Genomic DNA, 17,463 nt, shown 5'->3' on the forward strand with positions numbered 1-17,463 from the left:
CAAACAACTATATATCAACAAATTACAGGTGTTGCCATTGGCACACCTGTACCAAATACATATGCACATATTGTTAAGTTTATGTGAGAAGTACAAAACATTTTATCTAATTCTTTATATAACAAGGTTGTTTTTTTAAGGTAGATTTGTGAATGAACTGTTTCTTGTATGTACAGGTGCTCTAAAAGAATTCAACATGTTGAATACATGTACTGAATTCCTAAAGTTTAAGAAACATCACTGCAACAGGTTAATTTTTTGGATATTACTTTATATAAATCACATTTGGGCAGCCTTGAAACTAGGCTATATAACAAACCTGTTAAAAGAAATACATATTTGCATCGCACTAGTATGCATCCACCTTTTATCTTTAAGAATGTTATTGATAATCAAATGAAGTGTGCCACTGGACTGCATACTGAAAATAATCATAAGCTGCGACAATTAAATACAGCACATGATTTTACATGTCGGAGTTATAATAGTAAAGTCCTTAACAACATTAGTGATAATGCAGTTCAAGAACGTGATGCTAATGTCAAACCAATTTTCTCTAAAACAGCCCCACAACATAGGTATATAGTTCAGCAAAGTAATAATGTTGGTAAAGTTAGAAGATGCATGCTAACTTATAATCAAGATATGAAGGCTGTTAAAGCCATCATTAACAAATACTGGTCCATTTTGTCTGCAGTACCAGAGAACAGGAATTCTACAGGTGATAAAGCAACCTTTGGTTACAAAAGATGTCCTAATTTAAAGAATAAACTATGTTATAAAGAACAACCTCAAAATATTATATATTTTAAGACCAATAAAGTATAGGAACACACAGATGTAACAAATGCGTACACTGTACCAGTATTAATACTGATAAAAGTTTTACCCACCCAGTCATTGAAATATACAAGCTTTTGGAAATTGTGATTCTAGGAACATTATACACCTAGCTACTTGCCAGTTATGAGATGCATATTATGGGGGAAAAACCAACATAAGGTTGAAAGATCATTATTGGTAGTCACCTCTCTAAAATTAATAGGAGACTTCACACAAATAGGTTCATAGGCTGGTACTAGGCTATCGGCTCTAGGGCCTATACAAGCCTAGCCATAACAATTCCCTGGTATTTCTACCCACACTATTTACTTCCCTGGACCCCTGTCTAGCAGGGCGACTGACGTAATCCCCAGGATGAATTTCCTTTCTCCCATCCAATCGTCAAGGTTCCTTTTGAAGAGGGCCAAAGAGGCGCTCAGCTTGACATGTTTGGGCAGCCTATTCCAGAGTCTGTGGAGTCTCTGGGTCAGGAACCTATCCCTCCAGCATGTTTTGTTTATTGTGATGACAGGGTTTAGATCCATGAAGCGTGTGGCTCTGAGGGATTGGGATTTCTTTAAATGTAGCATGTCCAACAGCTCTGGGTTTGACATGGCCTTGTATGTTAAGCAGAGATTGCCTCTGAGTAGACGATATGCGACAGAGTATAGCTGGAGTTTTTTTAGGCGGTCAGCGTAGGACATCTGCTTTAGGCCTGTGATTCTTTTTGTGAGGCATTTGAGATGCATTATAGTGGCATATTTATAATAAAGGTAACACACTATTTTAAATTTATGATTTTATTTCAAGTTAATGAATCCCTACATGGTGGTTATACTGTTCAACATACTGAATTAGAAATATATAGATGGATTTTGCGACTTATGGGTCATACATTGCCAGGCTTAAATGAATATGCATCTTTAAAGCCCTATTTGAGAGAATTACATCAGAGGGTATAATTGTATCATGGGACTTTTATCATGTGACTTGTATCTATTTAAATGGCTTTAGTTGTTGTTGTTGTGTCTTTCGGCTTTTCCCGGTTAGAGGTCGCCACAGCGGAACTCCAGTCCACTAATGATAGGCAGTAGATTTTTACATGCCGAGTTGCCGGCCCTGACGCACAACCTTCAACGAAAGTACGCCCATTCACGCACGTCTCCACACAGAAGACGCTCTAGCTGAGAATCGAACAGGACAACGTCTTACTGTGAGGCGACAACTCTACCACAGCACCACCACCGCAGTAGATTTAAATGGCTTTAGTAATGGTTTTAAACGTTTGTGTGCCCCAGGAATCTTTTAAGTGAAACTACAAAATTGCATATTAAAGTATTTGACTTCAGTTTGGTGATACGTGGTTTACAGTGTATTTTTCTCTTTTTTGGCTGTTTGCACCTGTTTTCACTGTGATTTACCAGTGGATTATTATTCTTTTTATTGATTTAAACAGTATCACAGAAGCAAGTGTGCTTGGGTCCCGGTTTAGATATTCCTCCAGTGTTTTCTGGAAGAACTCTAGAGTTCTATTGTTTTTAAGTTTGATTAGCAGGTTGTTCCAGAGGGCTGGGCCTGATCTAGAGAAGGATTCTTCTACAATGGCTTGCTTAAAAAGCATGGTCTAGATAGAGTGAGACTGTAATCTTGCTTGCCTCTCAGAGAGTAGTTTTGTTCTCGGGGGTGAGCAGTAGCTCAATATGCAGTATCTAGGGTGCCCAGGAGCAGTGTGGCTCTACAAATGACATGAACGCAGTGGAATTTAAGAATAATGCACATTCTGTAATCCCAACAGTATCTACGAAAGAATCACCACCAGGGAATCTCTTGACAGGGTCACCAAAAGCCAAAGAGAGAAAAGAATATTCTTCTATTGCCAGGCTTGGCCAATATGGCCACCAAATATTAACCTTCTCTTTTCTCAGTGTATAGTCATTCACTCTGGTATCCACATGAAGGAAATATCCTTCGAGTCTCCCAGACACTAATCTGTCAGAAATCAATCATGTCCACTACGACCATCAAGGCCACAAGGAAAAAACAGACCTTCCAGTCCACCTGTTTAAGCATGAGCATGCCCTCCAACAGTCAACATCCGAAACTTAATGTAAGGTAAGCTAGAACGACCATACCCTTCAGGATGAGTGAGATTTACCAATACAATCCCCCATCTTTCCAAAGGTGAAATATGTTATATGATCTCTATGAGTAGTTAAGGCTTGACCTGTTTCAGAACGCTATTTAGTGTAGCGTAGCTTTTTATGGGTGCTCATGGGACAAAAACTAAAATCTGTAAGACAAAGTCCATATTATGGCCTGGGTGACCCAAGTTCAAGCAGCGGTTCAGGCACATAATGGAGCTTGCGAGGTTGGATGGTAATGAAAGTCTGCTGCTGATTGACCCTTCTGAGGGTGGGGGATTGTCTCTGGTTTGCCACTTGGATGACACCTATGGGGAGCACTGGTTGTTGCATCCAAGGAGCATGAGCCTGCAGGGCACATGCATGTGGTTAGGGGAATTCATGCTATGCACCCTCTGGCAGGAATCATGCAGCAGAGCTCAGGGAGCAGCCAAAAGGGAGGGGAGTTCCACCTGGAGGAAGTGGGGTAGGGCTGCTCTGAAAAGCAAGCAAAATGGTCCTCTCCCTGCCATCAGGCCCTTACTGCTAGGAAATGGATAGGTTATCTGGCTACCTTGACAAGATCAGGGATGCCTGGCATCCACTCTGCTCATTCTCAGTGACCTTTACCTCTTCTGTTATGACTGAACTTGTATTTCACTGAGAGCAGCTAGTGATGGGCCACCATTCCTGAAACACAAACTTCTTTTCTCTCTCTGAAGAACAAAACATATTCCAGATAGTATTTTTGTAAAAGATCCATGTTAAAACCAGACACAAAGTTATGTCAACAGTGCTCACCTCTTCAAGCAGACGTGTAACAGCATCAATGTCATTGTATGTTTTAGTCATCTGGCCCACTCTTTCTGCACAGAGAACTGAAACAAAGAAAAGTTAACCGTCAGCAGTTAAATATAAGTGTAGTAATCCACAACAACAAAAAAAAAAAACATGATATTCTCAAGTAATGAGACGCAAGGTTTTATTTTAATCTACCACAAAACAAAGGAAATGCATTCCTCAGAGATTAGTACTCAGTGCTATGACTATGTTGTAAAAAACTTGAGTCAACAGTCTTTGTGTTACCCTCTATCATGAAGTATATTTCGGTTTACTTCCTTAATGCGTCTGAAGTAATGACAAGCATTCAGCATACACATCAGTCTGATAAACATGAAATGGTAAATCTGTTTAGGTTCATTTTCATGTGAAACATAATGAACTTTTAAAGCACAAAAGCTTGCACCAGTACTTGGCCAGTTGGAGATCAGATCAATATTTATCATGTAGTAGGACTGTGGAGTACTGCCTACATAATAAACAGGTAAGCAACGCCCAAGGATGCATTGTTGGGAAATGTACAGTTATGTATAATCTTACCATAACAGTAAATGTCTTTCTCTTCTCCTGCCAAAGATAACCAAACGTTCAGCCAGTATACCAAAGCCTTTAGATCTTACAGGTGCAGTGCATCATGCATATGCTCTCTTCGTAGGGCACAGGACATAAAAGTGACATACTGATGCAACTACCCAGATCTGGATTGCCCTAGGAGGAACTGGACACCTCCAAGGACAAAGGAGAACATGCACATCCAGAAGAAAATAATTCAGGGAGAAAAGAAAGAAAGAGCCCCTCAGCCAGAGGACAACAAAACACAGGGGCAAAGAGGGAGGGACTGAATACTGCAACAGTGAAGAGAACAACATCTGCTGTTATGGTACGATTTTACACAACTGTATTATGTCCTTCCATATCACTGCTGCAGTATTCTTCACTGAAGGGAGAGTACAAGAGCTTTGAAGGTGTCTGGGAGGAGGACGGCACAGAAGAGCACTCTACAAAGTCATGCAAAATAACTCTGGAAAAACCTGCCCTGACCCTGGAAACAACATCCAATTTATAATGCTTAGTGAAAGTATGAAGAGAGGACCAAGTAGCAGCCTTGAGGACGGAATTGGTGTCCACACCCTTGAAAAAGGCATCAGAAGAGGCAACCACCCTATTAGAATGTGCCTTTACAGAGGGAGAAAGACATTTGCCATGAAATGAATAACAAAAGAAAATGATCTTAGAAATTCAGGACTGGTTTGCATGGAAACAGCCAAACCCAAAGTGCTTGGAAGAAAGGAAAAAAAAAGAAAAGAGCTGCTCAGACTTGTGAATAAAAAAAAAGTTAAAGTACTCACCATAATGTTTCATCTGTGTTATCCATTTTCATTCTTCCTCAAGTGATGAGTTTCAGATCGGGCTCACATCTGACTCGGCCGCGTCTACCAGATGCTCAGATCCAAATTCTCAAATTTTTCACTTTACTCATAATGCCCAAACAACCTAACACACCTCAGATCAAGTCTGCAGCCCTTGGAGATAAAGGGACAATACCTTAAAGAAAATAATAAAAGGCACAATAGGAAAAGGAAGGAACAAAGATTCCCAAAAAAAAAAAATCTTAGGTCTTTCCAGAAACAAATGGAATGGGGTAGGTGGGCAGTAAGTTGAGGAGGAATGGAAATGGAAAACACAGATTGAACGTTGTGGTAAGTACAAAATTATCTGATGTTGTCCTTTTCATTCATTCCTCAACTGATGGGACAGAGCCCACAGCTAGCTGAACCTTGGGTGGCCCTCATGTAAGGATATTCTGGAGTACTAGTGAGCCAAAGGCAGCTCTGCTCAAAGAAACCAAATCCAATTTGTAATGAGCAATAAAAGTATGAGCAGTAGTCCAAGCGCAGCTGCACAAATGTCATCTATGGAAGCCCTTGTCCAAAAGGCTGAAGAGACCACCATAAACCTCGTGGAATGAGCTCTAAGAGGCTCCTGCAAGGATATTCCTCTTTTATTACATATAAAAAGAAATGCAAATCAGTTAACCATTTGGTCAGTGTAACTTTGGAAATGGACTTGCCCAATTTGTGCCCAATTTGTTAGAAGAGAGAGACAATCAACTGGTCAGTCTTCCTGAAATCCTTGGTTCTACACAGATAAAAATAGAACTGTTTATGCACATCTATAAAAATGGAGCACATGTTCTCCCTTGTTTAAAAAATTTGAAAAGAAAACTGGGACATTAATGACCTGGTTAATGTTGGACTCAGAAGTTACTTTACTCAAAAAAAGATGGGTTGGTTCACATAGACACCATGTCTTTGTAGAAAAACCAGGCAAGATGATTTGGAAGATAGTGCGTGCCTGGAGTACAGCTACTTGTCTAGCCTACTGTGATAACTAGAAAAATGCTTTTCCAAGAGAAAAAAAAATTCTGATATGACTGAAGGTTCAAAGGGAGTTTCAGTCAGGGCCTTTAGCACAACAGTTAAATCCTAAGGAGGGGCAGGATCCTTAAGCGGAGGTCTAAGTAAAGAGGTCCCTTTGAGAAAGGCTTTACATAATTTAGAAGATGCTAAGGTAGAATTATTTTCACCTAGATGGAAATTCAAAATGGCAGCCAACTGGACCTTACTTGTAGAAATGCTAATACCTTCACTGAAAATGGAAACTAAAAGAAAAATCAAGTATGGCTGAAAAAGGGGCAGAAAGGGGTCCAGATCCCTGTCAAGGGCCCAGAATACAAATCTCTTCCATTTACTTTTGTAAATCATTCTAGTAGAAGCTTTTGGTGAAGATAACAATACATGACAGACCAAGGAGGAGAGCCTGGGCTGTCTAGCAATCAGTGGAAGTGGAGAAACCATATGCCCAGTTTGAGGCCTGTTATATCCAGATGAGCCATCCCTGTCGGGTGAGAGAGAAGGTCTGGAGTGGGATCCAGTATCCAGGGCAGAAGATGAGGTCAGATAAAGGGGAACCAAATCTAACGAAGTTAAAAAGGTGACAATGAGGATAACTGTGCTCTTCAACCAGAATGCTTTCTGTAGAAAACTGGGAGTGAGAGGTATTGCTGGATAAGCATAAAGGAGACTGGTGGGCCAATCGTGACTACAGCATTTCTTAGTGACTTCCTCATTGGAGTGATCAGGGCAAAGAACCTGCTACAATTGTTGAGGGGAGAAGGGAATAGGTTTGCAGCATGGTGGGCCCCATCAATGATAAATCCTTTCTGCTACTTTGGCACTGAGAGACCACTCGTGAGGCATCAGAATTTACCTACTCTGTCTGACTGCAATCACAGTGGCTTCTGCAGAATGTGCATTACTATTCACTCACTGCCACACTGCCATTCCTTCTTGACAAAGCAGGCAAGACTTGGTTCCTTCATGCTTGTTGATGTATCAGACAACTGACATTGTCCATCTGAATAGCAGATGTCCCAGAGGGGAGAACGTCTTGAAAGGCCTGCAATGCTAGGAGGACTGCTCATTTCCAGGACACTGATATTCTCTTTGGCCTCTTCGGGGAACCACGTACCTTGGAATGTCTTTCCCAAGCGGTATCCTCCACACCAGTTGGGAGGCTTCTGTGGTCACCTTGGCCATGGACAAGGGAAGAAGAAATGGACGGCCTTCAAGAAAGTGTTTGAATGAATCCACCAAAGAAGACTTCTCTTGCATGTTTTTGTGATCTTGACTGAGGTGGTTAAAGGATATTGAAAGATGGATCACTGAACTGACAGAGTCCATTCAAGAATTCGCATATGAAAACTGGCTAGAGGAATGAAGGTGACAGCAGGTGTCATGGATCCTAAGGCTTGTAAAATTAGTTGAACTGAAAGAGAAGAAAGAATAGTTGTGTAAAATCTTGCCATAACCATAGATGTCCTTCTCTTCCATGTTGCAGTATTCACTTTGGTGTGGGATTTTCCACCTCAGGCAATCTGATGTCAGCTCCTATACAAAAGCTTTTAGCCTGGCTGCTGTAGGTGCGTGGGATGTCACATATAGGGCCATAAACCAATGTCCTTAAATGTGACGTTGGCATGCAGAGACCTCAGAACTTATAGCCCAGAGGAGTGGCCTGTGAGGAGAATAAGATGTCAACAAAAGAAACAAATGCTATCGTAAGGCTAAACAGATGAGCCTTAGGGGATGGAAGCAGTGACCAGGGCCAGATCCTGTAAAAAGAGAAGAATAGGGGGTATGGAGGGTGGGAAGGAATACTGCAACATGGAAGAGAAGGACATCTATGGTTATGATAAGATTTTACACAACTATTCTATGTCCTTCTATTCCAATGATGCAATTTTCACTTGGGTGTGGGAAAGTACCACAGATTAGGAGGAGGAAAGGGTGGAGGTAGAGGATTCCAGCAATCCTTGCAGGATTGCTCTAGCAAAGCCTGCCCTGGAGACTTAGTCTAGTTTGTAGTGTTTGGTGAATGTGTGGACTGTAGACCAGGTAGCTGCTTCCAGGATGGAAGTTGTGTCCAGGCCTTTGAGAAAGGCCTTGGCGGTAGCTATGGCCCAGATGGAGTGAGCTCATACACCCTGAGGTAAGACCTTGCCATGGTGTGAATAACAATAAAGAATAGATTTCCTAATCCAGCAGGAAATGGTTTGCTTGGAGACTGCCTTGCCCAGAGCCCTGGGGTGAAAGGAGACAGAGTAGGTCAGACTTTCTGAAGGACTTAGTCTTGTCTAAATAGAATCTCAACTATCTGTGTACATTCAGGGAATGAAGGAATCTCTCTGCACTGTTGGTTGGAGTTGGGAAGAAGGTAGGTAAGTGGATGGAGTGGTTTAGGGATAGTTAATTTACCACCTTGGGCATAAAGGAAGGATTTGTGTGTAAAGTAACTCTGTCATTATGGAAGGTGGTGTAAGGGGGGCAGGCCATGAGGGCCTGTAGTTCTGACACTCTTCAAGCGGAAGAGATGGTCACTAAAAGAATGATTTTCCAAGTACACATTTGTAAGGAGGCCGAACTAGCCGGCTCAAAAGGAGGTAGGGTGAGTTTTTCTAGCACAAAGTTAAGGTCCCAGGGAGGAGGTATGGGTTTTCTTGGTGGTTTAATATGTAGGACCTCTCTCAGGAAAAGTTTAACGTCCAGCTTGGCAAGCAGGGGGTGGCTGTAAGGGTAAGCAGGCTGAAATGGCTGACAGGAGGACTTTCACAGAGGAGTAAGTTTGTCCAGCCTTAATGAGATCACAAACATAGCTAAGGACTAGGGAGGGGTCTGCCTGCATAGGGTCCTTGTCCTTAAGACGACACCATTTTGCAAATCTTTCCCATTTAGATATTTAAGTCGTTCTAGTAGTTGGTTTCCTGGCCTCCCTCAGGATTGAAAGCACGTCCTCAGAGTAGAACCATATGTAAGGGAGTAGAAGTTGATCACCCAGAGAGTTAGGTTTAGCATTTGCAGCTGAGGGTGAATGAGAGATCCTTTTTGCTGAGACAGTAGGTCCACCTTGTGGGGTAACTTGTGGTGATTGCCCGTGGCTAAAGAGTGAAGAAGGGGGAACCAGCATTGCCTTGGCCGGTAGGGAGTCACCAGCAAGATTTTCGATTGGTCCTTCTTGATTTTCAGAAGGACCTTTTATATTTGTGGGAAGGGGAGGGATGCATAGAGGAACATCTCCTTCCAAGGAAAGCTGAAGGCATCCACTCTCCAGGCTGATGGAGTGTGATCCCTGCTGCAGAATTTGCTTAGTTTGTCTGTTCTGGGGAGAAGCAAACAGATCCACTTGAGGGGTGCCTCACTGGTGGACTAGGTCTAGAAAGATTTCCCTGTTTAACATCCATTTGTGAAGGTGAGAGGATGTTCTGCTGAGCAAGTCCGCGTGTTTGTTTTCCTGACAGGGGATGTAAGAGGCCTGCAGGAAGAGATTGTGTTGGGTGGCTTGCTCCCAAATCTGTAGGGTTATCCTGCATAAGAGGTAGGCTTTTGTCCCTCTGTGTTTGTTCAGGTACCACATGACTGTGGTGTTGTCTGTAAGAACGTGAAGAAGGCCTGGTTGAAGGATAGGAAGAAAGGCCTGAAGGGCCAAGCAAGACTACAGTCATCTCCCTGATGTTGATGTGTTGTTTTTGTAGGGCAGGGGTCCAAGATTTTTGAACCCTGTAACCCTTTAGAGTTGCCCCCTACCCTAGAGTTGATGCATCTGTGTGCATGGATTGCATAGGAGGAGAAAGTTGTAGGGGGAATGCCTTGGTTTCGGAGGACTTGTTGAATCCACCACCTCAGTTCTGACTTTAGGCAGGGCAGGAAGGGGATTTCTTGGTCCAGGGAGTGTAGATGCGAGACCATACATTCTTTAAGCATCACTGGAATTTTCTCATGTGCAACCTGACTAGAGGGAGCATGGGGATTGTGGCTGCCATGAGTCCCAGTACTTGTAGGAACTGCCTTGTGGAAAGGTAGGATACCCCCAGATCATCTTGGAAGTGACTTGACAGAGACTGCACTTTGTCCTGTGGGAGGAAGGATCTCAGCAAATCTGATCCAGCATCCCAGAAAAACTTTGTCCTATTGTGGGCACAGAGATGATTTTGGAAGGTTTAGGCTGAACCCCAAGTAGCGCAGGATGGTCATGGTGAAATTTAGGTGACTTGGGAGCAAAGTTCTTAATTTTGCTAGGATCAGGCTGTCATCCAGATAAGGGTATATTTGGATGCCCTTGGTTCAGCAGAAGCCAGGCATTTTGTGAGCACTCTTGGTGCAGTAGATAAGTCAAATGGCAAGGCTGTAATTTGAAAATGTGAGGAAATGCCAGTGAATCACAGGAATTGTCTGTGGGAGGGGCAGGATAGGAATGTGGAGATAAACTTCCTTTAAGTCCAGAGTGACCATGAAGGCTTGGGGTGGTATGAGGGGCAGGAGAGTTTGCAGAGAGAGCATCCTGAAGGATGGAACTTTTAGGAACTGATGTAGGTAGGATAGGTCTAGTATGGGTCTCCAAGGACCATCCTTTTTTGGGACTAGGAATAAATGAGGAAAGAATCCTTTTCCTTCTTGGCCCACAGAGACTGGTTCTATATTTCCTACGGAGAGGCGCTCCTGCAGAATATGTGGGAATAGGTGAAGGTGATTTTCTGGTGGGAAGAGAATGTTTTTTGATCTTGGTTTTTCCTTCCAAGATAGGAAGTATCCTCTTTGAATAATGGAAAGGACTCACTGGTCTGAGGTGATGGTTTTCCAAAAGGGGAGACAGTGGGGTAGGCGGGCAGACAAGGGGAGGTGGGCAAGGCAGTCACTATGAGGAGGAGATGTCTTGCAGATCTTTACTTTTTGGCAAGAATTCAGGTGAGCTCTTCAGAAACTTGCAAGGGAAAAGTAGACTGTGGTCCAGTGGAGGATCCATAATTTTTGATTCAAAATCCTCTGGAAGAGGTTGAAGGTGTTAGCCAGGAATATCTGTGTAGAGCAAATGCAGAAGCTGCAGACCTGGTCGAGGCTTCTGTTGCATCATAACCACATCTGATGGAGTGTCTGGCCACTTCAGTGGCTAGGGACAGTTTTGATGCAATGTCAGACTTAGGACAGTCAGGTGTACAACCCTGAAACACTAGGTCCACCGTGTATTTTACTCTGTGTGTTTGGTAATTAATGGCTCTGAAAGCCAAGGTGGAAGTAGTAATACACTTTCTTGCCCAGTCTAAGGTTTTGCTGTCCTTATCTGTTGGTAGGCGACTGGCAGAAAGTACCTGTCTAGATTGTCAGGAGCCACAGCAATTACAGCTGGGTCTGCTAGTGGAGGCTTAACTAGGAATTTTTGTTCATCAGGCACCTTATAAAATCTGTCTGGTCTTTTAGGAGCTGGGGGGTGTGAGTCTGGGTTCTTACAGAGTTGAATGCATCCAGGAAGGCTGGGAGCACAGGAGGTATAACTGAAAGAGAGGGAGACTCAAGTTGCAGAAGTTCAAAATAGCTCTTCTGCGCGTCAGACATCAGGGTAGTGTCCCACTTGAAGTACTCCATTTTATTTACAGTTTCCCCAAAAGTTAAATCTTCAGGTGGGGGAGTCTCCGTCAATGGAGTCTTCATCAGGTGAATAGTAGTCAACAGGGGAAGCAATCTGAGACACATAAGAGACTGATTCCTCTGTGGAGGAATCATATTGACATTGCTGTTCTACTCCCTCTTGAGTAGTTGGATGTTGGGGAAAAGAGGCAGATGCTGGGTGAAGGCTCAGCACAGGGATTGTGGAAGGAGCAGGGCCTGTGGGTCTAAGGGCCATAAAGGCCTGCATAAGAGAGTTTGTAAAAGACTGCCAATATGGCTGTGTTTCAGAAGCAGGGGTAATATGTTTTGTCTTCTGTCTTTTCTTGGAAGGTGGAGGCTTCAGGGGCAGAGTAGGGATTGAAGCCAAATCTGTAGTAGGAGAGGACTCTGTCAGTCTTCCAACAAGAGGTTCTCCCCTCGTCAGTTGGGGCCGATGGCTGAAGAGTCCCTGCGGACGTGCATTCCGTGGCTGTAGAAACTGCTTCCTCAGAGGGAGCTGAATTTAATGGAGAAAGCGGGCGTTCCTCAGCCGCTATATCGGAAGGCAGCAGGACGTCCAATAGCAGAGTGGCAGTAGGAACAGGCCTGGAAATTTTGGCCTTCTTCCTGGGCATTTCAAGTTGGTCAACTGACTCCGGGTCCATCCTGAGGGCTAGGCATTTAAGACTCTGGTTCTCGAGATATAAATTTAATGCGGCTAAACAACTGCAAAGAGTCTTGGGCACGAAGAACTTGCAAATGGAACATGACGTATGGTCGTGTTCCCAACCTAGACAAAATACACACTTATTTTGAGAATCTTTGTGCGGTATCTGCTGGCCGCAATTACATTTGCCTTTAGCTGGCAATAACCAAAAACTACAGCAAACCAAGCACAAGCAATGATGAAGAAAACAAAAAATCCCAACAGGGTACTTATCCTTCCGAAGTACACGCAAGTAGGAGCTGAACGTTCAAAGTGACATCTGCGGCTGAAAAGTTCTGAGGTCTGGGCGTGCCAATGTCAAATTTAAGGACCCTTGTTTATGGCCCTTCACATGACATCCCATGCACCTATGGTAGCCAGGCTAAAAGCTTTTGTATAGGAGCAGACATCAGATCACCTGAGGTGTAAAATCCCATACCAAATTGAATACTGTAACATTGGAATAGGACATTGTTGAATTACTTTCCTGACCTGGGATCCGAGTGTCTGGATTTGAGTTGAAAGAAGAGAGGCTATCTGATTGACTGTATCCAGATGAGTAACTATGAACTCTAGACTTTGTACAGGTTTCAGTTGTGATTTGCTGTAAATGAATGTGATCCCTAGATAGAGGTACAACTGGAGCAAGTAGTCCCTTGCCTGCAAGGGTTGATGTCTGGTTTGGGCAGTTAGGAGCCAGTTGTCTTGGTATGGAAACACTCAGAATCCCAGCAGTCTCAACACCACCATGCATTTGGTGAACACCCTGGGGGCAGTGGTGAGACCAAAGGGCAGTGCTCTCAACTGGTAAATACTGGCTCCCAGCCAGAAGCTCAGATATCTTCTGGAGTACCGGCTCATTTTAATGCAAGAGTATGCATCTTGAAGATCTATCGAGCACATACAATCAGCCTTTCACAGCAGATGCAAAACCATGACCATCTAGAAACATGAATATGGCATGAACTAACAGCTTGCTGAGATGCAGTATGGGTCTGAAGTCCCCAGTCTTTTTATGGCACTAAGAAGAATCTTGAAGTTTATTTATGTATTTATTTATTTTTTTATTTCTAATGCTGCTGCTTCCCTCTGATTGGGTGGAACATCAAGGATTCTTTTCTTTCTTGTAGGAGGAAGCTCTTTAAAATGGTATGATATAACCCCTCTGCACCCAGGAATTTTTTGTTATGGATAGCCAAGCTCTTTGGTGCAGAGACAAACGTCACCCAAATGCCTTCAAAGGGAAGCAGTTGGACCCTCTTTCAGGATTACTGGTAGGACTTGTCTGAGGAGGAGTTCCAGAAGCCCTGGTTTTGCAGCCACCTCTGTCACATGGCATCTTCTGTTTGAGTACCCCCCCCCCTTTGCCTCTGAGACAACTCTCTCCTCATTAGTCTTGAAAAGGAACCTGGGATTTAACAAAAAAAGTTATGTACCTACCATAACGTTCCATGTTTCTTGTCCTTCATGTCGCCTTCCTTCTTGCTGGTTGGGTTTGGAGCCAATCCTTGGCTCAGACTCAGCCGATTTACTATAGCTCGAGAGCTTTTACTGGCTCGAGGGTAACCCCTATCCCAACATGCCTAGCGGTAGCTACCCAGATCCCATTTGTAACAGCCCACACTAGCCATACATAGTAAAAAAAATATTTTTTCTTTTTTTACTAAGCTCGTAAACATTTAAGAAAGGAAGGAAAAAGGAACAAAACAAAGCATGGTTAACTAACTTGGTATGTCAGCAGGAAACTCAGCCAGTGTAACCAATAAAGGAACTCTTCTCGAACCTCCAGAAAGGAGGAAGGAAGGTGAGACAAGAAGGAAGGCAAGATGAAGGACAACAAACATGGAACATTATGGGAGGTACGTATCTTCTTTATGTTATGTTGTCCCATCTCACCTTCGTTCTTGCTGGTTGGGGCCGCGTCCCCAGCACCTGGTTCTTGGGTGGCTCACTGGAACAAACTCTTCAGCACCGTGGAACCAAAGTATGCCCTATTCCGGGAGACCACATCCACTTTGTAATGAGTGATAAAGGTATGAGGATTTTCCCATGTTGCTGCTGCACAGATTGAATCTAAAGGCAATTTAGCTTGGAAGGCAACAGAGGTGGCTAAGGCCCTGGTTGAATGTCCTCGGGGCCTTCCTGGAAGCATCTTTTTACGCAAATCATATGAATAACTGATTGTGTCCGACAGCCATTTTGATAAGGTCACTTTTGAAACTTTGTTTATTGTTGGCAAAGAATACAAACAATTCGTCTGATTTTCTAAGGTCTTTGGTCCTGTGTAAATAAAAACATAACTGTCTATGAACATCCAATTGGTGGAGTCTATACTCCACCTTGCTGCCATAATTGGGGAAGAACACAGGAAGCTCAATGGACTGATTTAAGTGATACTCTGAACATACTTTTGGCAAGAAGGAAGGACTGGTCCTAAGATAGGCTCTATCTTTGTGAAAAATGAGATATGGCAGGTGAATAGACAAAGCACGCAATTCAGAAACTTGTTTAGCTGAGGTTACAGCAACCAAGAAGAGGGTTTTCCAAGACAGAAATTTCAGGGGACAAGATGCTGCTGGTTCAAAAGGTGGCAGAACCATAAGAGGCTAAAACCAAGTTTCGGTCCGGGGGGGGGGGGGGTGTTCTCTTACCAGGGGCCATAAAAGACTTGTACCTCGTAAGAATGCTCTGCACAACTTATGGGACATGATGTTAGAACCCAAAGTCTACTACATGAAAATTGGAGATGGCAGTAAGTTAGACCCTAACAGTAGCTGCAGCTGCCCCTCTTTCGGAGGTTTCTGCCACAAAGTCAGGAATCTTGTGAACAGGTGCAATGATGGGGTCAATGTCATTATTCTTCGCCCAATAAGGAACCAAGCAGTCATCTTGAGAGTTTGGAGGGAAGGATGAAGCCCGCCCAATGGATGCGTCAGGAGTTCCGGAACTGGGCCCAGTATCCAAGGCTCCAGTTGAAGACGACGGTGAAGAAACAGGAACCATATCTGATGAGGCCAGTAAGGAGCAATGAGGGTGAGTTTGTAACTCAATGACTTTGCTTTCTGAAGTACCTTTGGAATTAGAGGGAAAGGTAGAAAGGCATAGAGTAGTCCCGGAGGCCAATCGTGAACAAGTGCATCCCTGGGTGACCATCCTGGGGGAGGGAACTAGGGCGAAGTAGCTGCTGCATTTGTTGAGGGGACTGGCAAAAAGATCGCAGCATGGCTGGCCCCATTTGTGAAAAATCAAGTCTGCAACTTCTTGCTTCAGGGACCACTCATGAGGCAGGAGGATAGCCCTGCTGAGCCTGTCCGCTATCACACTGGATTTTCCAGGAATGTGCGTCACAATTAGAAAACGTTGGGAAGATATCGCCCATTGCCATACTTGAAGCGCCTCCCGACACAAGGGGTAAGATCTGGTTCTGCCCTGCTTGTTGATGTACTGTCCGTCTGAATTGCAATGGTCCCAGCAGGTAGAGAGTCTTGAAGTGCTGGCAATGCCAGAAGCACCACTCTCATCTCTAGAACACTGATGTGCAAATGGTGCTTGTGAGGTTGCCACATTCCCTGGACAGTCTGTTCCAGATAATGACCCCCACCCCACCCTATCTGGTAGGTGTTTGTGGTCACTGTGGCTACAGGAGGGGGGTTTACAAAAGGTCTGCCCAGAGTCACCAGGGGGGAGACAAGCCACCATACTAGGTCCTTTTTGCAAGATTCTGTGATCAAGATCATGTATGACATTTGTAAATCCTGGAAAGACCATTGAGCGAAAAGAAGCCGCTGTAGAATCCGCATCTGAAAGCATGCCAAAGGAACTAGTGTAATTGCAGCAGCCATTGTGTCGAAGACTTGTAAAACTTCTCTTGCCTGAACTCTCATATTTTTTATGAGAAATTAAACTTGCTAAAGAATGGCTGACACCCTGTCTTGAGGCAGTTTTGTTATCATTCATCTTGTATCTAAGTCTGCCCCTATAAAGGTAATAGACTGACAAGGCAACAAGGCAGACTTTTCGTAGTTTATAGTGATGCCTAAATGGGAACAAGACTGGACTGTGCAGTCGCATGCTTTGATCAGATGATGCTTGATGGTAGCAGTGAGGAGCCAGTCATTTAGATATGGAAACACCTGGAATCCTAGATGCCTCAGGTGAGCCGTGACCACTGCCATATACTTGAACACCCTGGGGGCTGTGGTGAGACCAAAGGGCAGTGCTCTGAACCGATAATGACTGGCTCCCAGCTGGAAGCGTAGGAATTTTATGTGGTAGTACGCGTCCTGGAGATCTATGGAGCACATCCAATTGTCCTGACCTAAGAAGGGAAGAATGGACTGCAGTCTTACCATCTGGAACTTTGTCTTTTTACCGATAGGTTTAGCTTGCTGAGATCCAAAATGGGTCTCCAGTCCCCTGTCTTTTTTGGAACTAAAAAGAACCTTGAGTAAGTTCCGGATCTGATGTGGTCTGCGGGGACTTCTTGGATGGCTCTTTTTTCTAGCAATCTTTGAACGTCTAGGACTGCATGATCCCGAAGACTGGGTGGAACATCTGGGATAGAACGTTTTTCTTTTGAGGGGGAAGACTGAGAAAAGGGAATTTTGTAACCCCTGGATATTATCGACAGTACCCATGTTTCTCTTGTGATAGCTTGCCAGGCTGCTGGGTACAAGTGATAGCCTGCTCCTGACTGCCAGGTGGAAAGTCGGGCCTCCCTTCAGGAGTGCTGGAAGGGCCTAGCAGAGAAAGTATCTCTGTCACCCTGCTGCTGCAGACCCCCTCTGTCACGTGGGTTGCGTCTTCCGTTGTTGTTTCCCCCTCTGCTCCTGGGGGAAAAATCTCCATGTGTGTCAGGCGAAGCTCCCTGGGATTTTCAGAACCACATCTTTCCACACTTCTGACCTTTAGGATAGGGTCTAGATGGAGTGGAAAAATGGACTCCTATGGCAGAGAGAGTCTTGACATCCTGTTCACACCTGGTGAGAGTCTCTTC

The 17,463-nt window shown here is 44.0% G+C and overlaps 1 protein-coding gene across 8 annotated transcripts in view; it reads right to left on the reverse strand.

Moving 5' to 3' along the window:
• The window catches only part of TRAK1 (trafficking kinesin protein 1), a 969,724-nt gene that overhangs the window by 725,492 nt on the left and 226,769 nt on the right, over positions 1-17,463 (reverse strand). For all 8 annotated transcript variants that reach the window (XM_044064726.1, XM_044064729.1, XM_044064725.1 and 5 more), the window contains exon 2: positions 3,744-3,820. In XM_044064726.1, the coding sequence (XP_043920661.1) occupies positions 3,744-3,820 (77 nt within the window). The remainder of the gene's footprint in view (positions 1-3,743; positions 3,821-17,463) is intronic.

The sequence above is a fragment of the Protopterus annectens genome, chromosome 3.part0, assembly GCF_019279795.1.
Source record: "Protopterus annectens isolate FY-2018-M chromosome 3.part0, PAN1.0, whole genome shotgun sequence".
Classification (NCBI taxonomy): Eukaryota; Metazoa; Chordata; order Ceratodontiformes; family Protopteridae; genus Protopterus; species Protopterus annectens.